This window comes from Schistocerca americana, chromosome 1 (assembly GCF_021461395.2).
Source record: "Schistocerca americana isolate TAMUIC-IGC-003095 chromosome 1, iqSchAmer2.1, whole genome shotgun sequence".
Classification (NCBI taxonomy): Eukaryota; Metazoa; Arthropoda; class Insecta; order Orthoptera; family Acrididae; genus Schistocerca; species Schistocerca americana.
The window spans coordinates 791,717,913-791,745,552 of NC_060119.1; the positions used below are offsets into that span (position 1 = coordinate 791,717,913).

The window sequence follows — 27,640 nt, forward strand, 5'->3', positions numbered from 1 at the left end:
TTAGATACGTATAATATTGACAAATAACCATCAAAATATTGCACATCCACACTTTGCTCGTGAGCAGTTCGTATGATTTTTCGCAAAGTGTTGTTACTGAATAAATCACAGCTCAATGCGGCTGGTTATCAGTGTGACATCATTTCGGAAGAGAACAGTATAACTCAGTGCATCCAGTAGCGTAAACTTCTATCGAGGTATGGGAACCTCTACAATATTGTCAACACTAAGCGGTTCCTATTAGTACTTTGAGACTGGTTCAGTGAGCAGGTAATTCATCCCTTTTTGAAAATCGTTTGCAGCTTTCCGGATAGTTTTCACCGTAGAAGTTGCGTGTTTTCGTCTGTTCAGTGGCTTCGTGAACGAGAAGGTGGCAAAAAATAGTTTTCACCAAGGAATGGAATGTTGGTGAGACTGAAAGTTAACTTTCGTCAACATGGAAAACGTCTGCACTTGGTTGACGACTCAGAAAGTGTATAACATAAAATCTCATAGGAATTAGCGTAGATCAAATCTCATTACATGCCAGGATCAAAACCATAGCCTCAAATCGGCCTTCATTTAAGATTAGAAAACTTTGCTGGAGGAGAGGAATGATGACGGGCTGAAAGAAGTAAACAAGATGATCAAAGGTATCTAAACACAATCAGCAAAGTCAACCCGTATATTCAGCGCGCTTTGGAATGCAACCACAATAAACTTCCGGGACTGAGGGGAAAGATACCGTTGTGGGAATGTACACGCGAAAAACGGTAGGATTAGTTGGGTATGATGTCTTTGGCGTGTGTAATGTAAGAACCAGTTTCAGATCTTGGTGTATCGACTGTAGTTTCTGGTAAGATAGATTCTAATTTGTGATTCTGATAGGGTGAAATCTTCGTCGAAATCGAGAGTTATCGAATTTGAAAGGCCTTTAGCGGACTTGCCAACAGTGTGCATCTTTCATCACATGACGGGCTACTGCTTTACCGACATTTCTGCTATTGAGGGCTCTGAAAGAAATAGTGGGGCGTATAAACATCGAGACACCGCTGCTATTCCTGATACGGTTCTGAGCGGTAACTGTTGACCAACAGCAGGGTATTTTGTACGGAAATGACAAATATGGAATTGCTGAGCGGAAGAAAAACAGGACGTTAGGCGTAAAGCAGGTTCATTGAGGGTAAGGATACAGTAATCTGAGAAAATCCTTTTTTCGTGACACACGAAAACTGCTAAGTTACAAATTGTTACATGAAAAAGACCAGACAATCCCAATCCCTAACTTGAGGAAAATATAATATGCCTATTGAGATAAAAATACGGGGTAACTTCTCGTCTGTAAAATGGTAGGTGTTGCTTCCGACTTACAAATTGCCAGTAATAACCATTTTTCCATATATGATTGATGGCAAACATCTTTCCTTTCCTTTTTTTGACGCTACATTCTATTATATGCTCTTGACGATAAAAAATCTCTTCTTCTGCAACAGACATATCGTCTTTGTGAATTTAAAAATTTGTGACGTAACACATATCACGGAAAGACCTAAAAATAAAAAATATGTATTATCTAAATAAAAATGGCGTCAAGAAGTTTTGAAGAAGTGTCTGGTTGCTTATTAGTGGACTTCAAGGGAATAGATGCTAATTCATTATAATTTTCGTCTCGTCTGCAATTTATGTTTTGTCGCAGTTGGTAGTGTTCGTAGTTAATGTAGAATTCAGTACTGGCAAATACTTCGAAACTCTGTATCTTGGTGAATACCACAATTACAACACAAAATACATGTTAGATCTGAAGTCGCCGTTAGTCTTATATTCAGTTCCTTACCCTGGAATTTTTAACAGTGTTTGTGCTAAGAGTCGCTGTTTGCTAATTCGTTTATTCGCGCAGAAATACATGTTATTTGTTTAATATTGTTGTGCCGCGGAGTGTTTGACACTAATCAAAATTATACGTGATAATAGGACTGATTGTGAAGTTGATATCGAAAACCCGTCAGAAGTCGATATCGACAGATATGATGCAATATTTTGTATGTTTACTGAGCATCACACTAACACACGCAACTATCGACACCCAAACAATGAAATGTTGGTGGATCGAGTTTGTGCGTAGAATTATTGTTGTCGACTGTCCCTTGAGAGGCGGGACGTGTGGTGTCTGCATTCTGTTTTGAGCTGCTACCGCTTCCTAGCGACGAATGATGTAAATGCGAAGCACTGCCGACTTTGGTGGCATCTAGCGGCAGGCCGTGAAGGAAAGCTTGTCCTGCGTCGCCCAACTTGTGGACGGTGCTACCATCTGCCGGCAGTTCTCTCTGCAGGTATTCGGCTGGTGGTGTCGGCGCGGGACCGTACTGGTAACGCGCCGCCGGTGAGGACGCTGACGTCGACGGCGGCCTGTAAACGAATTTACAGTACACATCACAGAATGGACGCAAAACTTGAATTGAAAACAACAAATCATGAACTTTTACGATATTTTTCCGGTTAATAGATTGTCAGAAGATCACAGTACGCATCGATACACAACACACATACGATCATATTATACGTCCACAAAATCTAAATTTTTGTCTTGTATAATGGACAAGATCGACCTAGAAATAAAAGTTAATGGCTCCAGTTGCCTGGTTCTGACCTTATGTTTTCAACTGTGATTGCCTCATTGTCTAGTAACCGTTGTTTGACATTTTTCGGCATTTATTTTAAACAGACGTAGATATACAGGGTGAGTCACGAGGTTTTCCCTCGGTTTCTGGAGGGAATTCCTTAGGTTATTTGGAACAAAAAATGTAAATAAAGTAATGGGATCAGATCCACAATTAAGGTGCTACAATAATTGAGAAATTTAGGAAAATGGTAGAAAAAAGCTTTTATTGTAGGATTTCACTATCAAAAATGCACGGAATAATTAATTTGAACAATTTTGTAGCAGTCTCTTGCATTCAGAGTGGATTTAAATCAAGTGTTCAAAATTTCCTCCCTGCATTTGAAGGCAAAGATTCGCACGGGAGTGAACCGCGCGAGTAGCATTTTGTAATTTCGCATCCTCGTTCCTATATGCTCGAAAATGCGATGTATCAATTCTTCACGTGTTTCCACCTTAACTTCGTATACGATGTCTTTCATCCACCCCCAGATGCACTAATCTAGGGGTGTTAAATCTGGGGACCTGGCAGGCCAGTTGATAGGGCCCCCGCGACCTGTCCATCGATGTGGGAATTGCTGATTAAGATAAGTTGTTGTCACATGGTGGAAGTGTGCAGGTGCCCCGTCATGTTGGACGTACATGTGGCGTCTTGTTTCCAGAGGCACATCTGCAAGAAGCTCCAGTAAGTCTTCTCGTAACAAGTTACCGTATATCTGACCATTTAAATTTCCCGGGAGAATAAACGGCCCCAGTAACTGGTCGCACACAACACCAAATCAGACATTGTCACTGTATCTGTGTTGATTTTCGTCTGCCCAGACATGTATGTTATGCATACTGTTGATGCCATCTCTTATTAAGGTTGCCTCATCACTGAACATTATGAAGCGATAGAGGTGCCGATTTCCCTTTAACCAGTTACAAAAGTGCAAACGGTTGGCACATTCATGTGACTGTTATGGTGAACGTTCTGCACATGAAAAGGATATAGTCCAGTCTCATGGAGAATCCTACATACCTTAGATTGTGAAACGTTCAATCGGGTAGCTAGGCGTCTTGTACTTGATCGAGGACTGCGCTCTACTGAATTCAGCATGTTTCCCTCTTCTTGAACGTCACGATGTCTTTCGTAGTGAACACCAATACTGGGAAGGATACCAGTTTCTAGCAATGTTCGATATGTTCCACTGAATGTTTTGGCACTCGGAATCCTACGATTAAGGTACCGACGGTAATATTCGGCAACAGCAGCTTTCGCATTACCATCCAAGAAGCCCAAATGTACACCATATCTCCATACTGTTCAAATGTTCAAATGTGTATGAATTCCCCTAAGGGACCAAACTGCAGAGATTGTCAGTCCCTAGACTTACAGACAACTTAAACTAACCTATGCTAAGAGCAACACACGCACCCATGCCCGAGGGAGGACTCGAACCTCCGGCGGGAGGGCCGCGTAGTTCGTGACATAACGCCTCAAACCGCTCGGCCACTCCGCGCGGCTCTCTCCATACTCCTGCGATGAAAACCTGTACGGTGTCGCAAAGTGTATCGTAAACAGGAGACAATAATAGTAAACAGTGACTGCAGTATCAACAACGTGGTTATTACACAAACATACCAATCGCTGCACTTGTCTACCTAAGACTGATCGTGGGTCCTGTGCACACAAGTGTAGCGCTCCATACACCGTCGTATGTTTCAGAACTCTGTTGTAGCTCCTTAATTATGGATCTAATTACATTACTGTATTTACATTTTTTGTTCCAAATAACGTAAGGAATAACCTCCAGCAACCGAGGGAAAACCTCCTGACTCACCCTGTAGGTATACGCAAGAGTACAGTAGTCATTCAGCTTGCCGGCCGGGGTGGCCGAGCGGTTCTAGGCGCTACAGTCTGGAACCGCGCGACGGCTACGGCCGCAGGTTCGAATCCTGCCTCGGGCATGGATGTGTGTGAAGTCCTTAGGTTAGTTAGGTTTAAGTAGTTCTAAGTTCTGGGGGACTGATGACCTCTGCAGTTAAGTCCCATAGTGCTCAGAACCATTTGAATCATTCAGCTTACACACTACTTAATCTAAATTATCCTAAGGACAAACACACACACACCCATGCCCGAGGGAGGACTCGAACCTCCGCCGGGACCAGCCGCACAGTCCAAGACTGCAGCGCCCTAGACCGCTCGGCTAATCCCGTGCGGCCTCTGTCTCTCAACATCTTGCTATCCAGTTGAAGTTGCTGCAGTTCAGTTCGTAATACAGATGTTTTCGGCCTACCTCTAGATTTCCTTCCTTCTGAGATGTTTATTATGAAACTGTTATGTCGAACACGGTGTCCATTTAATTTAGTTCTGTATGATGTTAATGAACGTCATTTTCTCTTTAATTCCTTATAGTATTGGTTCATTGGAGTATGTTTCAGTCTAGCACATTTTTATTACTCGTCTCCATATCAAAATCTGTATTGCTTCTAATTTTTTCTTTCCTGTTTTCCCAGAGTCCACCCGTGATAACCATAGATTAAAATGTTACAAATAAATGTCTTGGTGAACTTCTTTCTTGATTTTGGGTTAAGGTGCATGTTTGATAATAAACTACTCATATTTCTGAAGATTTATTTGGTCATTGCAGTTCCGCTGTTAATATCCATTTTACTTCTGTTGCCATCTGTTATTGCGCTTCTCGAGTAAGATATTTCATTTTCTTGAATTACAAGTGTATTTTTATCTTAATGTTTACTGTTAGTTATCTGCTCAATTTATGTATCACCATTATTTTAGTCCTGTTTGCGTTTATTTTCAGATTGTGTTTGTCTAAGACATCACAATGGGCAGCGAGATTGGACCGAAAGAGCACTGGTTTTCTGCAAGAAATTCATTCAGCCACGTCATAATATCCCGGATTATTTCAATAAGAGAACTAAGATTGGCTAGCGAATATCCCCTACCACTTAATTTGCCGACACGTCTATCACTAGGGATGTGAAAAAAACCACAAAATTTTATACCTTATGAGTTCCGTATTGAAGAGAAATAAACCCGTTAAAGAGCATTCGTTACTCGTTACTTTCGTTACTGAACGTCATTAGTGGTGTAGCTATTACAGATACATAATTTATTGAAAATGTATCACGTGGTGGGTATAACCGTGTTCGTGAATGCACGATTTAGTATGATCTCTTTCCCCAACAGATTATTCTCTTCTACACACTGACGAACAGTTAGCATGATTGTACTGGCTTTAACGGTAGCAGCTGTCAGCTGAACGCGTTGTTGCATCAAATGATTCCAAACTGAATCTGGACCTAGTCTCGAGCAGGGCGTTAAGGGCAGACGTGGCGGTTCTGCTGTGCGGCGCACGGCCTAAACTGTGACAAGGCACGTCGACGTACGCCTGCAGCCGTGTTCCGGCCAGCTAACATAGCTTGGGAAATGTCCCATTTAATATTGTGGGCTATCGAAAAGCAGGCGATTTGCCGTACGGCGGAAACCGTAGCGTCTGGAATGAAGCAACTGGAGGATTACGCATACCTCCTACTCCGGACCAGTCGGTCGCGAATCACATACTAAGAAAGAAAATACGGCGGGTGATAAAGTATTTTCGATGCTCTGTATCACTAATGACTTTCTCTGCTGAAAATAAAAGATTTGAGGAATACGAAAACTACAGAATCGACACGAACTTACGGGAAAGTAGACAGGCGAGTAATGAAATAGTTTTGTTACTCAGGTTCCGCTGAGAGTAACGAACTGGGGAATTACAAGCACAACCGATTTGTTCCGAGTCAGATACGAGTTCCGTACGGGGTAGAAAAAATGCGAATAACGAAACGTTGCAGGCAGTTTGAGTGTAGTGGAATACTCGTTACTCACAAGGGAAACTCTCCATCGCAACCCCCATCAGATTTGGTGCTAAGATAGCCCAGTGGATATCCCGTCAAAAACTGAACATCAAAAACTGAACACAGGTCAAGCATGAAAACAGGAAGAAGCTGTACTGAACTGTGAAAAAAAAAAGCAAAATAGAAACAGTGAACAGTCCAAGCTCAAGATGTGCAATACTGAGCGATCTGGAAAAACGGTGGCGTTGTAGTTGTGTGTTCAAGATGTTTCTCTCGGGGTGTTGTGCTGTGTTTGTGTTGTCATCATAATCACGCAAGTCGCCCACTGTGGCCTCAGCTGAAAAGACTTGCAACTCGGCAGCCGAACTTCCCCAGGTGGGGGACAACTTGCCATCAAACGTCATGCCAAATGCCGGCACGGTAGCTCAGCGTGTTCGCTCAGATAGTTAGCTGCTCTCTGTAATAAAAAAACTGACTGAAAGGGTCAACAATGAACTTGAACGAATCCAACAAACAATAACGAACAAAATGAGATTTTAAAAAAAGGTTGGGCTACAAAGCGGGGAATCTGTGTTCAAATCTCCCTCGTTTCCGATTTTTTTTTCCACAAAATTATGAACCGTCCCTTCTGCATTGACGTATCTGTTCACTGTACTCAAATGTGTGTCAATGTCGTTGTCTAACGCCCGTTTGCAACAGTGATGTGTAAGGAAGGAACCTATAACGAAAGTTGATTCCGCACGACTACTCTGCCAGCAGCTGAAAGGAAGTGACTCTCGAATGGGATGTGCAAACGTTTGATGACAAGGCGACAGATCAACCGAATCGTCCGTTGGTAAACGCGTCTGATGTGTTATACACGACATTGGTGACAGTATGTGTGCCATAAGATAGGGCTCCCTTATCGACGCAACCAACTTGCACGCCTGGTGAGTGAGTCAGATATGACCCCTTGCTCCATTTACGTGCTCGTATGAATGTGAATATGATCACTTCCAAAGAAATGATGGAAACATAATAGTTTGCCACATAAGCCACAACAAATTAACTCAACGGTTTCAGAAGCACATAGTTTTCCCTGTGTTCTATCAAAACGTATGTTTTTAGCGTTTTTGAAGTTTTCCACATGTGCGCCATCACACCCTGCGTAAGTCCAAGCAAATCTGAACATATCGTGGAATTTCGGACAGCTTGGACTCTGATAATAGACACACGATCACATAATCAATATTGTTCTTTGTATCTGTGCAGGTTTGCGTCTTTTCACAAAGTATTTCACTTCTTTGAAGCCAAACACACCTAACGGTCGCACAAGAGGTGTACAGCCTGGAGGAATGGTGACTACGTCTACTCCCACATCAAAATTGTACAATACCTGATCCTTCTGACCAATATAACTGTCAAGAGGTATAGCAAAATCTTTGTTCGCGCAAGGAGAAAACAGACACGTCAATGACTGGACAGACAGTTCATAATTTTGTAAAAAAATCGTGCACGAGGGAGATCTGAACATACGCTGAAGAGCCAAAGAAACTGGTACACCTGCCCAATATCGTGTAGCGCCCCCGCAGGCACGCAGAAGTGCTGGAACACGACGTGGCATGGACTTGACTAATGTCTGAAGTAGTGCTGGAGGGAAATGACACCATGAATCTTGCAGGGCTATCCATAATCCGTAAGAGTACGAGGGGATGGAAATCTCTTCTGAACAGCACGTCGCAAGACATCCCTGATATGCTCGATAATGCTCATATCTGGGGATTCTGGTGCCCAGCGGAAGTGTTTAAACTCAGAAGAGTGTTCCTGGAGCCACTCTCTAGCAATTCTTGACGTGTGCGGTGTCGCATTGTCCTGATGGAATTGCCCAAGTACGTCGGAATGCACAATGGACATGAATGGATGCAGATGATCAGACAGGATGCTTACGTACGTGTCACCTGTCAGAATCGGATCTAGACGTACTAGGGGTCCCATATCACTCCAACTATACACGCCTCACACCATTACAGAGCCTCCACCAGCTGGAACAGCCCCCTGCTGACATGCACGATCCATGGATTCATGAAGTTATCTCCGTACCCATACACGTCCATCCGCTCGATACAATTTGAAACGAGACTCGTCCGACCCTGCAGCGTGATTCCAGACATCAACAGTCCACTGTCGGTATTGTCGGGCCCTACGAGGCGTAAAGCTTTGTGACGTGCAGTCATGAAGGGTATACAAGTGGGCCTTCAGCGCCGAAAGCCCATATCGATGATGTTTCGTTGAATGGTTCACACATTGACACTTGTTGATGGTCTAGCATTGAAATCTGCAGCAATTTGCGGAAGAGTTGCACTTCTGTTTCGTTGAACGATTCTCTCCAGTCGTCCTTGGTCCGGTTCTTGCAGGATCTTTTTCCGGACGCAGCGACGTCGGAGATTTGATGTTTTACCGAATTCCTGATATTCACGGTACACTCGTGAAATGGTCTTAAGGCAAAATCCCCACTTCGTCGCTACCTCGGAGATGCTATGTCACTGGCCGTTGTGGACGAGCGGTTCTTGGCGCTTCAGTCTGGAACCGCGCGACCGCTACGATGGCAGGTTCGAATCCTGCCTCGGGCATGGATGTGTGTGATGTCCTTAGGTTTAAGTAGTTCTAAGTTATAGGGGACTGATGACCTCAGTTGTTGAGTCCCATAGTGCTCAGAGCCATTTGATGCTATGTCCCATCGCTCGAGCGCCGACTATAACACCACGTTCAAACTCACTTAAATCTTGGTAACCTACCATTGTAGGGGCAGTAACCGATCTAACAACTGCGCACTATTCTGCCCGTGTATATATCTCTGTATTTGAATACGCATATCTGTACCAATTTCTTTGGCGCTTCAGTGTAGATCCTTCCCCCCCCCCCCCCCCCCCCCCCTCCCCTTTTCCCTGATCACACAACCACGACGCCGTGACTCTTCCAACTCGCTCGATGTTGCAGATCTTGTGCTTGGACCTTTCACTGTTCCTATTTTATTTCTTTCTTTTACAGTTCAGTACATCGACTTCCTGCTTTCATGCTCGATGTGTGTTCAATTTGTGAGTGTCTATCCACTGGGCCATCTTACCACTAAATCTGAAGGAGCTGCGATGAGGAATTTGCTTATCAATAACGAATACATACGACATCTAATCGTCTTATTGATCACAAAGTTTTTAGCGTATAGCGTGTGTTGTTATTATCTGTGAATAGAGCAGCGCAACGTTGCTCGTGGCGCGAACCTGAAGGCGGCTGGGTGCTGCGCGGCGGACGGCGGCTCCAGGAACTGCGCCGGGAAGTGGTGGTGATGGTGGTGGTGGTGGTGGCCGTAGGCGGCGGCGGCGGCCAGCATGTCTCCGTAGCTGCCGCCCGCGGCCGCCATGTTGTGGTGCAGCGCCGCGGCCGCCATGTTGTGGTGGTGCGCCCCGGGTCGGGCAGGCCCCCGCCCCCGCTGCTGCCGCCCCCCGCCGCCTCCAGCGACGCTGCCTCCGGAGGACGCGACGCCGGCACTGCCTCCGACGACGATGCCGCTGGCAGCGCTGCCGTACGCCATGTTGAACAGCGCCTCCGGGTCGCACACGAACTTGTAGACGTACCTCTCACCTGCAACATGCACGCTCAACAGAACCAGCGCATTTCACAGTGTCGAAACTCATAACCCAATCGCATTCACTCTCGATTTGGGAATTGCCGGCTCGAATCCTGGCGGCAGCAGCATTTGTTGTCAACAGTATTCAGTAGGGAAGTATGTGGTAGTAAAACAGTGTTTCGTGACCATTTCCAAGCCAATGTTCTCGGGTAATTCCGTCATGTCTCTGGAATGCCTCGAAAAAAAAAAAAAATCCTCCATCAACCTACAGTTTCGGCCTTGATAAGATTTCAAAGTAATACACAGATTGGAACTCAACAAACGTACAGTGCGGCATTGATAAGATTTCAGAGTAATACAGAGATAGGAAATTCTACATAAAATGCCCATAAATGGAAAATACTGCACTTCACATAAACCAAAAAACCTCGAATCCCATCACATAATGAAGACTTTCACGACTACATGTCACAGCTGCTGATGAATCTCCCAAGCTGTATGGTCGTGGTCCATCAAACATTTCGTGCCTGTGTTTCGTCCAGAGCTGCACTGGACGTGTTCAGAGGTGCCCCTGGTTCCGCTCAGTCTTGCCAACTGTCGGCAAAAGTCGATCACGACCGTACATCCTGGGAGATTCACCAGCGACTAGTATCCTGCTTCTACAATATAGTTGGCTAATTGTCCCTGTACTCGGATCTGCCAAATGTGAATCAGGATGCTGGCTCATTCGGAAACAGTCATTCCAACCAAATAATTGCGGTACATGTAAACTGCACTGGAATCAACGTAACTGGACGACACTTATTGTATCATGATCACTCACTCAGTGCGTGGTCGATCACATGGAACGATTGAGAAATAGGTTTTTTTCGTCTCCCATTTGCTGTTCAGAGTTGTTATAAATAAGTACTCGCCTTCTCAGGTCCCCGACTGGCTAGCATTCGAGAAGATAGACTCCAGAAAGGCCTGAAATGGAAGAGTGGCTTCAGTCTGAGGGTGAACATCCACGGAGAAAGGCGTATATAGTGTGAAAGCGGGTTGAAAATAGTAGAGATTTTATTCTATTTTGGTTGCTTGTGATTCAAAGTGATTGTGATTACAAGTCGTACACATTCCACAAGGATAATCCTAGTCACAAACAAAAAGTGCCTTGGCAGTCCTAAAAATATGAAATACTCGTTGGCAATACGTAAACAGCCTATTAAACATCTGTAACGATCCACTCTGTAATCGAAATGAGCGCTATTAACAGATCCACGGCCGTGTGCCATCTTTTACGCAAGAGACAGAACTACAGGAGATGCAGTGTAGTTTGGTGCATTCTTTACAATTATAATAATTTTTTACAGCTGATTTGAGACCAATTCCATCCATTCTTCTTTCCAGAAGATGTATTTGAGATACTGCTTATGTCATATTTTCTGAAAACATTGCAAAATCGTCTTCAAAAGCCAGGTAGTTTACCGTGACTGCATTTGATGTTCTTCCAGGAATTTTTAGTTCAGCTTTGTAATTTTTAGCTCCAAATTGCAGATCCTTACAATACATTGTAAATCACATTTAAACTATAAAGGTGATAAGCTGCCCCATTTTTACTTATTTTTTATTTTTCGTCATAGCCACTTTATAAACTGATAACTTTCCAAGTTTTTAATACTCCCAGTAAAATAATATTTGTCGAGTGGTGTAAAATAAGCGCCTGTCCAACATAATTCCTTTCTTCAGATATGGAAACAAACAGTAAACTGTCGAAGCAAAACCTTGCTTGCACGGAAAATGTCGAAGCGCTTAGAAGAGGTCACACAGTTCGGCAACAACGATTCGAAACTTCTGTGATGGTAAGACTATCCTGATGGGAGGGGAGCTTTAATCTATGCAGAAGTGGAAGTTTGCTGTGAAAGGCGTCCAGCGGTAGAGCGTAACTCTCGTCACTGGTGGCTCTCGATCTGCTCCTGTGGAGTTACTGTGTGAGCGCACACTGTGAAGGTCCTATAGGCCTAACATTTGAATTTACAATGATAGTACTATATTATTGGTCTATCGGTAACTATGCATACTCTGCCTAAACGATAGTCTGTCTAAACGATTCAGCAGAATCTGAACAGCCGTCGCAGGTTGTTTGCAGGTGACGCTGTCGTTCATTGACTAGTAAAGTCAACAGAAGATCAAAAAAAATTGCAAATTGATTTAGAAAAGATATCTGCAGGTTGCGAAAGTTGGCAATTGACCATAAATCACGAGAAATGTGGGATCATCCACATGAGTGCTGAAAGTAATCCGTTAAACTTCGGATAAACGATAAGTCAGTCACATCTGACTGCCGTAAATTCAACTAAATACCTAGGAATTACAATTACGAACAACTTAAATTGGAAGGAACACATAGAAATTGTTGTGGGAGGACTAAACAAAGACAGCGTTTTATTGGCAGGACACTTAGAAAATGTAACATATCTACTAAAGAGACGGCCCACATTACGCTTTTCCGTCCTCTTTTGGAATACTGCTGCGCTGTGTGGGATCATTACCGTATAGGATTGACGGAGTGCATCGAAAAAGTTCATACACTCCTGGAAATTGAAATAAGAACACCGTGAATTCATTGTCCCAGGAAGGGGAAACTTTATTGACACATTCCTGGGGTCAGATACATCACATGATCACACTGACAGAACCACAGGCACATAGACACAGGCAACAGAGCATGCACAATGTCGGCACTAGTACAGTGCATATCCACCTTTTGCAGCAATGCAGGCTGCTATTCTCCCATGGAGACGATCGTAGAGATGCTGGATGTAGTCCTGTGGAACGGCTTGCCAAGCCATTTCCACCTGGCGCCTCAGTTGGACCAGCGTTCGTGCTGGACGTGCAGACCGCGTGAGACGACGCTTCATCCAGTCCCAAACATGCTCAATGGGGGACAGATCCGGAGATCTTGCTGGCCAGGGTAGTTGACTTACACCTTCTAGAGCACGTTGGGTGGCACGGGATACATGCGGACGTGCATTGTCCTGTTGGAACAGCAAGTTCCCTTGCCGGTCTAGGAATGGTAGAACGATGGGTTCGATGACGGTTTGGATGTACCGTGCGCTATTCAGTGTCCCCTCGACGATCACCAGTGGTGTACAGCCAGTGTAGGAGATCGCTCCCCACACCATGATGCCGGGTGTTGGCCCTGTGTGCCTCGGTCGTATGCAGTCCTGATTGTGGCGCTCACCTGCACGGCGCCAAACACGCATACGACCATCATTGGCACCAAGGCAGAAGCGACTCTCATCGCTGAAGACGACACGTCTCCATTCGTCCCTCCATTCACGCCTGTCGCGGCACCACTGGAGGCGGGCTGCACGATGTTGGGGCGTGAGCGGAAGACGGCCTAACGGTGTGCGGGACCGTAGCCCAGCTTCATGGAGACGGTTGCGAATGGTCCTCGCCGATACCCCAGGAGCAACAGTGTCCCTAATTTGCTGGGAAGTGGTGGTGCGGTCCCCTACGGCACTGCGTAGGATCCTACGGTCTTGGCGTGCATCCGTGCGTCGCTGCGGTCCGGTCCCAGGTCGACGGGCACGTGCACCTTCCGCCGACCACTGGCGACAACATCGATGTACTGTGGAGACCTCACGCCCCACGTGTTGAGCAATTCGGCGGTACGTCCACCCGGCCTCCCGCATGCCCACTATACGCCCTCGCTCAAAGTCCGTCAACTGCACATACGGTTCACGTCCACGCTGTCGCGGCATGCTACCAGTGTTAAAGACTGCGATGGAGCTCCGTATGCCACGGCAAACTGGCTGACACTGACGGCGGCGGTGCACAAATGCTGCGCAGCTAGCGCCATTCGACGGCCAACACCGCGGTTCCTGGTGTGTCCGCTGTGCCGTGCGTGTGATCATTGCTTGTACAGCCCTCTCGCAGTGTCCGGAGCAAGTATGGTGGGTCTGACACACCGGTGTCAATGTGTTCTTTTTTCCATTTCCAGGAGTGTAGAAGGGCAACACGTTTTGTATTATCGGGAAATAGGGGAGAGAGTGTCACTGAAATGATACAGGATTTGGATTAGACATCATAAAACAAATCCGTTTTTTGTTGCTGCGGAATCTTCTCTGGAAATTTCAGTCACCAATTTTCCATTCAGAATGCGAAAATATTTTGTTGACGCTGTCCTACACAGGAAGAAAAACGCACAAGGACTTGTCCGGGGAGTAAGGTGGATGGTACAGTACTTACCAGTCCCATCGACCGAATAGAGCAGCCACAGCTTGCGCTGTATGTGCCGGCGCATTGTCGTGCAAAATGATGGGTGGGTTACGCAGGAAGTGTCGCCGCTTCTTTCGCAAAGCTGGTCGCAGGTGATGCTCCAAAAACGAACAGCAATACGACTTAAGCCCTTGTGACTTTGATTTGATTCCGAAGATGAAGGAACCGCTTCGTGACATTCGCTTCAGAGCTGTTCCAGAGATTCGACAGGCTGTTGGGGTTGGGTTGGGTTGTTTGGGGGAGGAGACCAGACAGCGAGGTCATCGGTCTCATCAGGTTAGGGAAGGATGGGGAAGGATGTCGGCCGTGCCCTTTCAAAGGAACCATCACGGTATTTGCCTGGAGCGATTTAGGGAAATCACGGAAAACCTAAATCAGGATGGCCGGACGCGGGATTGAACCGTCGTCCTCCCGAAAGCGAGTCCAGTGTGCTAACCACTGCGCCACCTCGCTCGATGGACAGGCAGTAGACCGCTCCATTCGCACATCAACAGAACAGGCTCTGCTGACGGTATACTACGCCTTCCACATCGCTGGAAAAGGGCTCTACACAATGCTGGTGACTACTTTGAAGGACAAAATGGTTCAAATGACTCTGAGCACTATGGGACTTAACATCTGTGGTCATCAGTCCCCTAGAACTTAGAACTACTTAAACCTAACTAACCTAAGGACATCACACACATCCATGCCCGAGGCAGGATTCGAACCTGCGACCGTTTGAAGGACAGTAACAGGTGCAAACATGTAACTCTTTTGTGTCGGTTGTGAATAAATAGTTGCCACTATTTAAGTTCCAATCCTCATATTTGGGAGTAGCCGTTTGGAGCATCCTGAAGGGGAACAATCACATAAGACTAGCTACAGGAAAAAGCAGCTGTAGTGCAGAGATTCATTGGTAGAATCCTAATGGAATGTCTTTCATCTGTGACACTCTTTCGACCGATTCTTGGGCATTGCTCATCAGCTTGGGACCTGATCCAGGTATGGTTTGTAGAGGAGATAGTGAGGATCGAAAGAAGAGAGGAGAATGTCGTTACGCGTCCGATTAGTAATGCAAAAGCGTGTCGATCATAGAGATCAATCTCCAGTGGCAAACGCTACAAGTGTTGCACAGTGCGTCACGAAAAGGATTACTGTTAAAATACCAAGAACAGTCAGGCAACATAAGCTTAGCTACAGGCGTTCTCTCTGCGCAGCATTTGCTAACGGAACGGGAAGAAAATGGCAATTTACAGAAGAACCACTGTCCAGCACATTCCGTGAGTTGGCTTTCGGAATATAGGTGTAGGTGTTTGAAGGCCTCAAGTGTTCAATAAATACGGGAAGTTGCATGGAACTCGCGGGACGGTGGAGTCGGTCTCGGACCCTTTTGAAGGAAGAATGTAGGTCTGGCGGGACGAAGACGCCGAGTGTCATAGTAGCTGCAAGATGAGCAACCAAACTATTGTTTTAGTGCGGGCCTGCGTGATTTCGCAACGACAGTTTTATTTAGTGATAGCTCATTGGCGGTTGCAACTTTCCAAGTCGAGTAGACCTTGATTAAGCCTTAATGGGTGATGCCATTCGGTGGATACCTTGCAGATCGAACTGCTAACAGTTAGACGGGAGAGGATTATGCTTGGTGGGATTTATTTAGGTGGGAATGAGCTGTACAGTTTCCATGGAAAACTGGAATATTTAAGTATTAGGCGTTGGCGTTTACGTTTGGCCACGTTTATAAACTCTCATCCCTAGACGTTTTAACTGCTACAGTAACCGAGGGCGTTGTAAACAGCGATTTGATGACCAAGCAGGAACTGTTGGTACTGTATGTTTTGAGTCCATTGCTGGACTCTGTAATTTATCAGAGTGCAAAAACCATGACTGTGACTGTACTCAAAAGCTTTTTCACTAAATATGCCAGCACAAAGAGCTGGTCCAAGCTCACGGATTCACATTTTCTCCGCCGACGATAGGGCAGTTACGTGGCACAGGCGAATCGCTTGTACGGTAACCTCAAATTCAGCGACGCACCTCTTCACAGCCAAGCCGCTTATAGACGGCATGGGACGCCTTAGGAGCCTGCCACTAAGTGGCAAAGGAGACTCAACGCCCCCAAAAACCAGGGTCTCATAATTACGCGTCGTAGAGTACCTGCGTCCATCCAGCCAGTACGGATCATGGGAGGCCTCATCGCATGGTCTTGTGCTAAGAAGTATTAGGGTTGACCTTGGACAGGCACCTCACCTAGAGGGGACAGGCGTTTTGTTGATTACGGCGCTGTATCCCCTACTAAATCCCACATCCATCTTGCCCTCACGCTGCGGCGTTCACTGTACCAAGGACTGACCCAACCAGCGCTGGAATATGCGGCCGTAGCGTGGAGGAACGCCGCAGACAAAAGCATTCGTCTACTACAATCTTTGCAGCGCCGAGTACTAAGGCTCACAATGCATCGCCCTCGGGAATTCCCAAGTTAACTTCACAAATTTGCTGGCTTCCCTCTGCTACGGGACCGATTCAAGCTGACTGGTAGACTGCTTTACGAAAAGTCGCAGAAGTCAACCAACAGGTGGATCGCGAATCTGGAAAGCCAAGTTTATAGACACGGAACCTCTATGTTGTGTGACCTGCTGCCGGAGTTGAGTAGCTTTCATAGCAGTCTTTATCCTTTACCTACACGGAGTCGTCATCGTTATTATCGGATTTAGTATTATTAATATTAGATGTGGCCCGATGGCCTTCCTGTTACCCCCTTCATCCCCGGACATAACATGTGTACCCTCCTTCCTCCCCCCCCTTTCCCGAACTGAGTACCTGTAGTGTTATGCATGTGGAAGTGTGCGAACGTTTTCTGCATGTTTCTGAATCTTGTAACAGTGGCGGGACTTGGGTACCAGTTAGGTATTCACGTAGTTGGACGTGATTAACCGCCTAAGAACCACATCCAGACTGTCTTGAACGTCAGCCGTCGTCGTCTTCCACCCGGCGGATTTTGTAAGGGGTCGGCGCTCCTACCCGAATTCCGGATAGGAGTACGCCCTACCAAAACTGCAGCTGGGTAGTTTTGATACGGTACATAGGTGACGCAGTAAATGGGAGGTTTACTAGCAATATTGGTAGCATTGGTAGGAAATAAATATAAAGGAATATTTAAGAGAGTAACTACGAGCCGATGATTTCTCTTGTTTTTTGTTTGTTTGGTTGTTTGTTTCACTCATAATTACAACCGCCCATCATTCAGTGTTAGTCCATTGCGTATTTTATATCCGTACAAGATACAAATTGCATTTTACAAGTCATATAAATTAGTTGATCGCGTAACTTCTGCGCTTTTATGTAACCAAAGCAATTACTTTTGATGCAAGTACAGTTTACACGCAAAACTTAAAAATCTATATAATTATTATTATTTTTTACTCGGTAGGACATATTTTATCATGATCAAAGACACGAGTTTTCTGTTATTACTAATTAATTGGATACATGTTTTATATAATATCGAAGAAGTATTGACGCGAAGTTTGATAAATTTTTGTTTTGAGGTTGTTTTTATTCTAATTTTTTTTCAGAAACTGCGTTTTCTATTGCTATATGATAAACCTGAATTGTTTTTTTTTATTTTTACTACAACATCCCTCTGTTTCACCTTACAAATCAACAATTTTCGAATAAAAACTGAATTAAACGTAGAAAATTTCAATTTTGCTATAAGTGTTGTTTATTTATAAGTACCAGACTGACAGATGGCTATATAGAACAAAAATAATCAGTAAATTACGTGTCCCTTTATATACCCTCACTCAGTTTCTAGACGGTTCACCGCTTCCGGTTTCTAGGGGAACATAGTAGGACACTGATTGCATACATAAAGAAAGCGATCGTTATGAGGTATCGCCCAATAGCTATGCAACACACATAATGTACAAGTATCGCGGGTGCTACCTTAACTGACTGAAACTACTAGGAAAACTACCGTAGTACATGTTTACTTATGATAAGTTTATGGAAGCCTATGGTAGTTTTACAACTCTAATCCCGGAAGCGAAATGCTGCATGCAGAGTTATCTGAGCCTTTGCTGCCAGACACAAGGGGGAAGATTTGCTTAATCCAGCTCTTAAGCATTTTAATGTGTAGGACTTTATTAGAGCCTGTGGTTCACTTTCTTCTGTTCTTTCTTCCTTCGGGCCTTGGTGCCGCTTCAGGCGTGGTCGGCTGTGTTACTATTGATTTGGTAACGTTGGTGGCAGAGGGTGGCTGGATGCCCTTCCTGCCACCACCCCGAACCCCCTGGGATGGAAGTAGTGTACCCCAGCTGTCTGCGTGTAGTGTAAGCCATGGAATAGTGTGAACTTGTTCAAAGATCTGCGAGTCGTGTAACTGAGGTGGAACGTGGGGACCAGCCCGGTATTCACCTAGAGGGATGTGGAAAACCGCCTAAAAACCACATGCAGGCTGGCCGGCATACCGGCCTTCGTCGTTAGTCCACCGGGCGGATTCGATCCGGGGACGGCGCGCCTACCTGAATCCAGGAAGCAGCGCATTAGCGCTCTCGGCTACCCTGGCGGATCAGTTCACTTTCTTCTTATCTTTAGAAAAATATTAACACTTTATTTTGTACACGAAGGTCACAAGCACGATAAGAAAAGTACGACACTAAGTACTCACAACGCGCTATGTACTGAGTCGTACTTTTTAAAGATCATAATATCTTGGTTACATTCATACCATCTATGTTTATAGTCGAGGAAACCTATAGCAACCTTCTTAAGTAAGAGCGCAATTGTAGAAGAGGGACGAAAATTGCATTTAGTGTTGAATTTTGTGAACCTGCAAAAGGTCGAGGCCAGTGTTACGTACCAGCGACCTTCTGCATGATGCCCTTCTCGTAGTAGTAGCGCAGCGACCTGCTCAGCTTGTCGTAGTTCATGGCGGGCCGGTTCTTCTGCACGCCCCACCGACGCGCCACCTGCAAGCAACACACACACAAGAGTATTCAGTAAATAACGTAACCTAAAGGAAGAATGTTTCTATTTGTGAAGGTGCGAGCCTTGATTACATGAGGAAGAAATGGGCACATATTAAAAGATAGAGTGTTCATTGTCATACATTACATTAGATTTGACAGTTATTATGTCATTCAGAATGCCTTCATAGAAAAAGTGTGCAAGGATACACTAAGCAAATCCACCACCAAGCGGCTGTTCCAGAATGCAAGAAATCTGACAGATGTATCCAAAGTTGACTGGCCGAAAATGTGAAAACTAGAAAATTTGATCGTGGTTCAAGTTACATTTACTTTGACGTCCCACAAACTCTGTATGTATGACGCCTACATAGACAGTCTGGTCTGTCCTTTTTTAGTGTTCGTACTGTTTTGCATAAGTGTTTGAACATGAATCTGAATAGAATTCGTGTTGTTCATGAGTTGTTATCTGAAGACAATGGAAAACCTTTAGTTTTCTACCATTGGCTCATGTAATTTGCAACCCTAGACAGGGAAGAAATCGATGATTGTTTTGGTCTGAAAAAGCTGCTTCCATCTTGATGCACATGTTATTGTTCGGAACTCAGACATTATGACTACCGAAAATCCACATCAACTGCACTAGTCCTCTCCGCACGCACAAACAGTAGGTATTCGGTGTGCCGTGTCACGAACAGAAATTTTTCACATATTTTCATGGGATAGAGCGCTACATACAGGTGGTGCAACAATTTGTATTCAGTATATTTGAAGTCAGCCATAGAACCCACAATTTCAGATAGACGATGGGTAGTGCTACTACTCACATAGCCAACTACATCATGATGACTACTGATTTATCCCCATCTTTTTATTGTGAGGCAATTGTAAAAACGCTGCATATAAAACTCATCACACTATCCTTAATGTGCAGAAAGAAACTGAATGAATTGGTATTGCTGAAATTCCTCAACAAACGTCGCAACAAGTGTTGAAGAACATGCGACGAGGTGTTGAGTTATGTGGGTCGTCTAATGAAGGTCACTTTCAATGTTTATAGCTTGATCGTTTTTTCAGAATGTAGGCCGAGTTTTCTAAACCTCGTTAAGAGAGTGACCGCTTCTTCACAATTCATTACGGTGGCCTTTGTGAGGTTACAAACGACGGCAGTTCCTTTTTAATTTGTTGATTTTGCTTATTGTACGGCATGATGTGACGGGAACTGTACGAAAGGCCAAATTCTCGAAGGAAAGTAAGAACGAAGGGCAATGAGGGTAGTGATTGCTCAGCGCGAGCGACCGGTTGTCAAGCGCGGGGTTCAGGTGAGAGCGTTACGGGTCGGCATGTAGTGAAGTCAGGGAGGACATCATGCTAAATACATATTTTTCTATGGAAATGGAAATGAGCGTTTGGCGTCATTGGCCCGGAGGCCCCTGACGGAGCAGGTCTGGCCGCCTTGGTGCAGGTCTTATTACATTCGACGCCACATTGGGCGACCTGCGCTCCGGATGGGGATGAAATGATGATGAAGAAAACACAACACCCACTCCCTGAGCGGAGAAAATCCCCGACCCAGCCGGGAATCGAACTCGAGCCCGTAGGACGGCAATCCGTCACGCTGTCCACTCAGGTATCGGGGCGGACATATTTTTCTATTTATGTACCTCAGAAGATTAGGCCCGAACGCCCCTCTCACATCTCACCAGACATTCTTAGGAAACTAACATTATTATGTGAGAATTACATAGTAATAATAATAAAAATAATATTAATAATAATAATAATAATACATAGTAATCAAGGTATGGTGTTTCAGAAATCCAAGTCTAATTAATAATGGATTCAGTAATTTCCTCATTTCATTTTTGTCGAATGTGCGCAATGACCTCTACCAGAAATGGTTGGAAGGTGTAGAAGGAATTAAATCTGGAGAAGAAGTGAATGGCCCGAGTAAGAGCGAGAAATAAAATGGAAAGGTTATAACGGAGGAAGGAAAACAGAAATTGACACGAAGAGAGCAGGGGCAAAATTCACAACGTTGAACAGAAGGGAGAGTGCTGGGACATGCCCGGAAAAAGGGCTACGCCAGTTATAAAAGGTAAAGATTCAATGTTCCCTGAATGCAGAGTGGTTTTGGTAAGACGCAGGTATCTTGTTGCTGAGCCGTGGGACTGATATAGAGAATCAGATGGTCAAAATTTATTCTTAGGTATAAGTTCAGCCAAGGTGTTCAACGAATCAATTCTTTATTGTTGTTATGGAACGATGGTAGGCCATGCGCAAGTAAATCAGTGTACCGTGTAGAAGACTCGGGCTAATTAATGGTTTGAAACGTCTGTTTATGGAGACATGATCACATGGTCGACTGGAAATGTTAAAAATGAATCTCACGTGTAGGTTAAAAGAAGTTCTCATGAACTGGCCTGGTTCAGGAAGTTGTGTTTTGTAGTGGTTTTATTAATATCAAATTTATTAATAAATTCAAGTATAAAATCATTTAAACTGGATTATTTCATTAGCCCCTATTGCATTTTGTATCAGATTACAATATTATCATCAATTCAAATCCCATGTTCACACGCATGGGACAGACGAAACACAGAAAGTTTCGTTTTTACTGTGGGGTCATACCAGCTATTTCGGTGAAGAAATCGAATCTCTGCAAGGATAAAACCGAAAAATTAGTCAATTAGAGCCAGCCAAACAGAATTAATTATAAGGTGTAATTAAATGAAAACGAGATAGATGGAAAGAACTGGTCCTTATTTCAAAAGCAAACGGCATATCTGTTAACACGTTTATCCCACTGTGAGACAAGATGGTCAGGTCAGTGCCTTCGTGAGAAAATGTTTGCGGTTTCATACGGAAACATGATTGCAGCAATGCGTGTACCTCTTCGTCTAAGGCTCTGCAGTCATGGACTGTGCGGCTGGTCCCGGCGGAGGTTCGAGTCCTCCCTCGGGCATGGGTGTGTGTGTGTGTTTGTCCTTAGGACAATTTAGGTTAAGTAGTGTGTAAGCTTAGGGACTGATAACCTTAGCTGTTAAGTCCCATAAGATTCCACACACATTTCACACACCTCTTCGTCCTAAGCAAATCGACAGCCACGAATGTCTCTCCCCGTGGGTGTAATACTATGGAAACCGCATTGGGAGAGATCGGAACTACAAGGAGGATGTGTAATGGCATCCCAGCGAAACTTCTGCAGCGTTAGTCGAAACAATATTGGCAACATGTGGGCCGGCAGATACAGTCCCGATCTCTCCCCATGCGATGTCCAAATTTTTGCAGCCCCAAATAAAGAAGTTCGTGACCGTCGAATCGCTTCGGACAAAAAGGTGCACGGCTGGGTACAATAATGGTGCTGTAGGAACCGCAAACACCTTTGCTTGAAAGCATTGATCGTACTGTCTCAAAGTGGCATAAATGCACAAAATGATATACCAATTACTTTTGAAAAAATAAACAGTTTACTTACTTTTCTTCTATCTGTCTCGTTTCCTTTGACACCCCTTTATAGATCTGACAACTACCGCATTGACAATATCCAAAGTGGATGGTAGCGTCATACCTTCCATTTGTTGTTTGTGAAACTAAGAATTATTTATATACAATTTTATTATCACACAAAATAGCATCACAAAAATATGTACGCTTTAATCATTACATAATTAATGAGACAATTAATTCCGGTGGTTAGGAAAGATGGTCTCACCTTCTACTACCCTAGGAGATGAGTGACTTCAATTATTTTTCATATGTTTAGCGGGTCTCAGCTGAAATATGAAGGAGACTGCTTGCATAGTCTCAGTGTAGGTAAGCTGTTACGCGGAAGTCGTGGGTTCGATTCTCGCCGTTGTCATGCGGCGTTATCGAGTGCATGTTGTTTACTAGCAAGATCTCATCGTTTATGTGACCAGTTTGAAGGAAACGACGAATCATGTACATTTATTCATTAGGACAACTAAAATTAATGTGGAATTTCTGACGTATGACTGAATCTTAGGCACTGAGTGAACTGTCCGAAAGCCAGGAGTACGAATGCCGGTAAAAGAAAGAAAGAAAAAGAAAGGTAGGAAAAAACTTTAGCAAACTCGAGATGAGACTAGTTTCGCACTTCAACCAAAAGCTTAGCCCTCTTCGCTCAGTTGAAGACGAATTTAACGTACCTACATGAGGTGAGGTGTTATTGTGGCCTGTGCTACATTGTGTAGGCAACACATAAGCTGAAAATCTTTGCGCATAGCACAAAGTCCAACACGCTTCGTCTAACCGGAACGACGTCAGATATCACAGATAATGACAGCAGGATCCTTGTCCGACTTCCGGCTCCTAGGATTTCGTAGAGGTGGTTGAATGATTTTCGTTTAATTGTCGCCGACAATCGAACGTTAAAGTAATTCGTACACAATGCAGCTTCCGAGTTAGTTCGCTAGGGGCATCACATGGAGGCAACCCACCACATCTCACTGTGCTGCTGGTTGTCTCCCATTTCAGGCGTTCTTATTGCTTCTCCGTCCCCCACGCCAGAACATTGCCGCCAAACATTATTTTCACTTAAGCACCAATTCAACACATCAACTGGAACCCTTCATCGGTCTTGCTTCATTATTTCATCTGGTCCTGTCCTTTGATACATGTCATGTGACGAGCGTGAACAGACGAAAAGACCCGATATCCTGTGGCTCCAAGTTCGGTGATCAGTTACTGGAACCAGTCACAATTGTCAGGCATCTAGAAACAAGTATTCAAAGCCATTTAAGATGGAATAAGCTTACTAATTCGTAGGATGGCAACAATGTGTAGCAGAAGATGCCACTGATCTTGTTTTATAGTTTTAAAAACAAAACATTTTGAACCATGAAACTTCCTGGCAGATTAAAACTGTGTGCCCGACCGAGACTCGAACTCGGGACCTTTGCCTTTGGTAGAGCACTTGCCCGCGAAAGGTAAAGGTCCCGAGTTCGAGTCTCGGTCGGAAACACAGTTTTAATCTGCCAGGAAGTTTCATATCAGCGCACACTCCGCTGCAGAGTGAAAATCTCATTCTGGATTTTGAACCATGTTTTAAATTAAGTTGTATTACTGGTTTCGGCCAACTTAGGCCATTTTCAGATTTAAAAGTACGGAGGACGGTCGCTACTTCTGCCTTCAGCTACTGTTTTTTTGTCACAACGTCGCGCACCAGCAGCTCATGTAGGGACCGTTCTGATAAAAAAAAATATGTCTCGTACATTTAGATGTGGGACATATAAATGACAGACTTTATCGGACGGAAGAAAGTGTAATTCAGTGACGAAGAAGACGGCATATAGAACCGTCTGTCACTCAGTTCTTATTTTAGTCGTCAGTTCAGGACACTCACCGATTTGAATATGATTTAAAGAAGAACTATGCGATAGTTGTGAGTTTTCTTAGCCAGCGTTAGTGTCTCAGACATATTTTACGAACTCGAAAGGTAGACGTTACAAGAAGAGCATTGACACTACCTAGCAGATCAAAACTGTGTGCCGGACCGAGACTCGAACTCGGGACCTTTTCCTTTTGCGGGAAAGTGCTCCACCAACTGAGCTACCCAAGCACGACTCACGCCCCGTCCTCACAGCTTTAGTTCCGCTAGTACCTCGTCTCCTACCTTCCAAACTTTACAGAAGCTCTCCTGCAAACCTAGCAGAACTAGCACTCCCGAAAGAAAGGATATTGCGGAGACATGGCTTAGTCACAGCCTGGGGGATGTTTCCAGAATGAGATTTTCACTCTGCAGTGGAGTGTACGCTGATATGAAACTTCCTGGCAGATCAAAACTGTGTGCCGGGAACATCCCCCAGGCTGTGGCTAAGCCATGTCTCCGCAATATCCTTTCTTTCGGTGGCAGAAGTAAAGCTGTGAGGACGAGGCGTGAGTCGTGCTTGGGTAGCTCAGTTGGTGGAGCACTTGCCCACGAAAGGCAAACGTCCCGAATTCGAGTCTCGGTCCGGCACACAGTTTTGATCTGCCAGGAAGTTTCATATCAGCGCACACTCCGCTGCAGAGTGAAAATCTCATTCAAGAGCATTGACCATTGTGGAGAACTTGACGCTATGCTACAACACGAGTCAAGAAACATTAATTTCTCCAACACACCTCTGGTTTAATGATCAGAAGAGAAATAGGAGTTTATGCACGGATGCATCGACAAAGCTTTCCGTACACTGTTGACGGAAGATACGAAAGAATGGGCGTGGGAAGGGGGGGAGGGGAGGAAGAAACATCAGTGAGGTCATTCAAGACGGAGAAGAAGCGTGGATAGGACAAGGAAAGGGAACGAAATAATCTGCGTCCTTTCCAAAAGAACCATCGCCTTATTAGGTACACGGAAAACTTTAAATCCGATCGGCGGGACGAGATTTTTAGTATCGCTCAATTCGAATGGACAAAAGTAGCATGTGTGAGAATCAGCGAACCACCAGTTTAATAATTATTTAGAGAAGGATGGAACGACCGATTTAGGTTCCATAGAAACGTAGGATCACGGGAAGGAATACAGATCCTAGGATGTGTGTTAGAAGATAGGTTCAAGAAAGATGAACACACATTTATAGAGGAGATGCACCATGTGACCGATGTTATATAATCTATATATAAAGCAAGCAGCAAAGGAAATCAAGGAAACCAATGGGATGTTTGGAAAAAGGAATTAAAGTTAAGGAAGAAGAATATAAACTTTAAGGTTTGTCTATGACATTGTAATTCTCTCAGAGTCGACAAAGGACATGGAAGATCAGTTGAAAGGAACGGATGATGTCTTGAAAACAGGTTGCAAGATGAACATCAACATTAGTAGAACTAGGAAAGTTAATTCAGGCGATGCTGTGGGAATAAAATTACAAAATGAGGCACTAGAACTAGTAAATTAGCTATTTGGTCAGCAAAATAAGTGAGAATGGGTGAAGTAAACAAGATGTGTGAGGGCAATTAAGGAAGGAACGGTCGTGCAATGGAAACCAAAGTGAAAATCAAAACTGTTTTATTTACAACAGTCAGGTACACATTCCAGCTACTTCTATGCGTAGTCGTCGCTTCGACTTAGATACCTGTCGTAGCGTTATACCAAATTTGTTTCAACACACTCGTCATAGAAGACAACCTCCTGTGCTTTCCGACAATTTTCTACGTTAGACTGTAGCTCGTTGTCCACACTAGAATGTTGTCTTCATAGCTAGCACTTCATCTGAGTAGAGATGAATATAAGAGAGAGCCAATTGCGAGCTGTATCGAGGGTGTTCAAATTCTTCCCATGGAAAAACCTGCGGCAGTGTCCTCATTGTCCCTGCAGAAAGCGGCCGAGAACTGCCATGAAGAAGGAACTGTATGGCAGTTATGTTATGTGAGGTTCCATGAAATCAGGTGAAATTTCTCCGCAGGTACCAATCTTGGCGGAAGACACTGTAGTTCTCGGTATCTTAACGTGCTCAACTGAGAAGAGCGACGTGACGCTGGAGACACTGCCCACCACATTTGTGAAAAGCTTCATCAGATTTTTGCTGTGGTTTCCATTTCGTGACCGATCGTTTCTTACTTTCCAAATAGCCCAAAATAAAGACTAGTGGTAGCGAGAAAATCGTTTCGGACAACAGAAATATGTTAGCATCGAAAATAAATTTCTACTAAAATTCCGCGCGAACAGGTCTTAGAAGGCCCAACGGTATCGACGTACCTTCTTGTCAACCTCAACCGATAGGCGTCACTGGATGCGGGTAAGGAAGGACATTTGGTCACCACACCACGCTACCGGCCGTTGTAAGTTTTCGTGATTGGAGCCACTATTTCTCAGTCAAGTAGCTCCTCAACTGGCCTCACACAGACTGAATGTACCTCACTTGATAACAGTGCCCGGCAGACCCCAGTGGTAACGCATCCAACTGCATGCCGAGTTCGACAGCGCTTATCTTGGTGATCTAGCGGGAACTGGTGTTACCACTGCGGCAAGTATGTTGAAGTATGAGCATAGGTTTCAGAAAATCTTTTCTGTAAGTACTTACTTATCTTGGGAGTAATCACGTGTGATAGTCAAACGTTGACGACAAACAGTATAGACAAGAAGAAAATGGAAGCTTTGTAATGTGGTGCTACGGAAGAATACTGAAGAAATTAGCAGTAATTTCATGTGGCTCAATGGCCGAGTACAAGTCTTTCTATTAGGCTCCATTTTGGCGACTTGGGTGTTCCATAACCCACCCCAGTTATCCAACTGGTAAAAGGGAACCTACCGTTTAACGTGGATTACGACCCACGGTTTCTCGCAGTGTTGAAAGGTAAAAGCTAGACTAAAGACAGAGTGTAATTTTTTGTGCTCTGACCGGGATTCGA

At 44.5% G+C, this 27,640-nt stretch overlaps 1 protein-coding gene across 1 annotated transcript in view; it reads right to left on the reverse strand.

Moving 5' to 3' along the window:
• Positions 1–2,039: 2,039 nt before the first annotated feature.
• Positions 2,040–27,640, reverse strand: part of LOC124594274 (protein FEV-like) — a gene marked incomplete at its 5' end in the record, with an annotated part of 35,706 nt that continues 10,105 nt past the window's right edge. Inside the window, 4 exons of the mRNA XM_047132642.1 lie at positions 2,040–2,385; positions 9,844–9,947; positions 10,014–10,096; positions 19,186–19,294. Coding sequence (XP_046988598.1) covers positions 2,040–2,385; positions 9,844–9,947; positions 10,014–10,096; positions 19,186–19,294 — 642 coding nt within the window. The remainder of the gene's footprint in view (positions 2,386–9,843; positions 9,948–10,013; positions 10,097–19,185; positions 19,295–27,640) is intronic.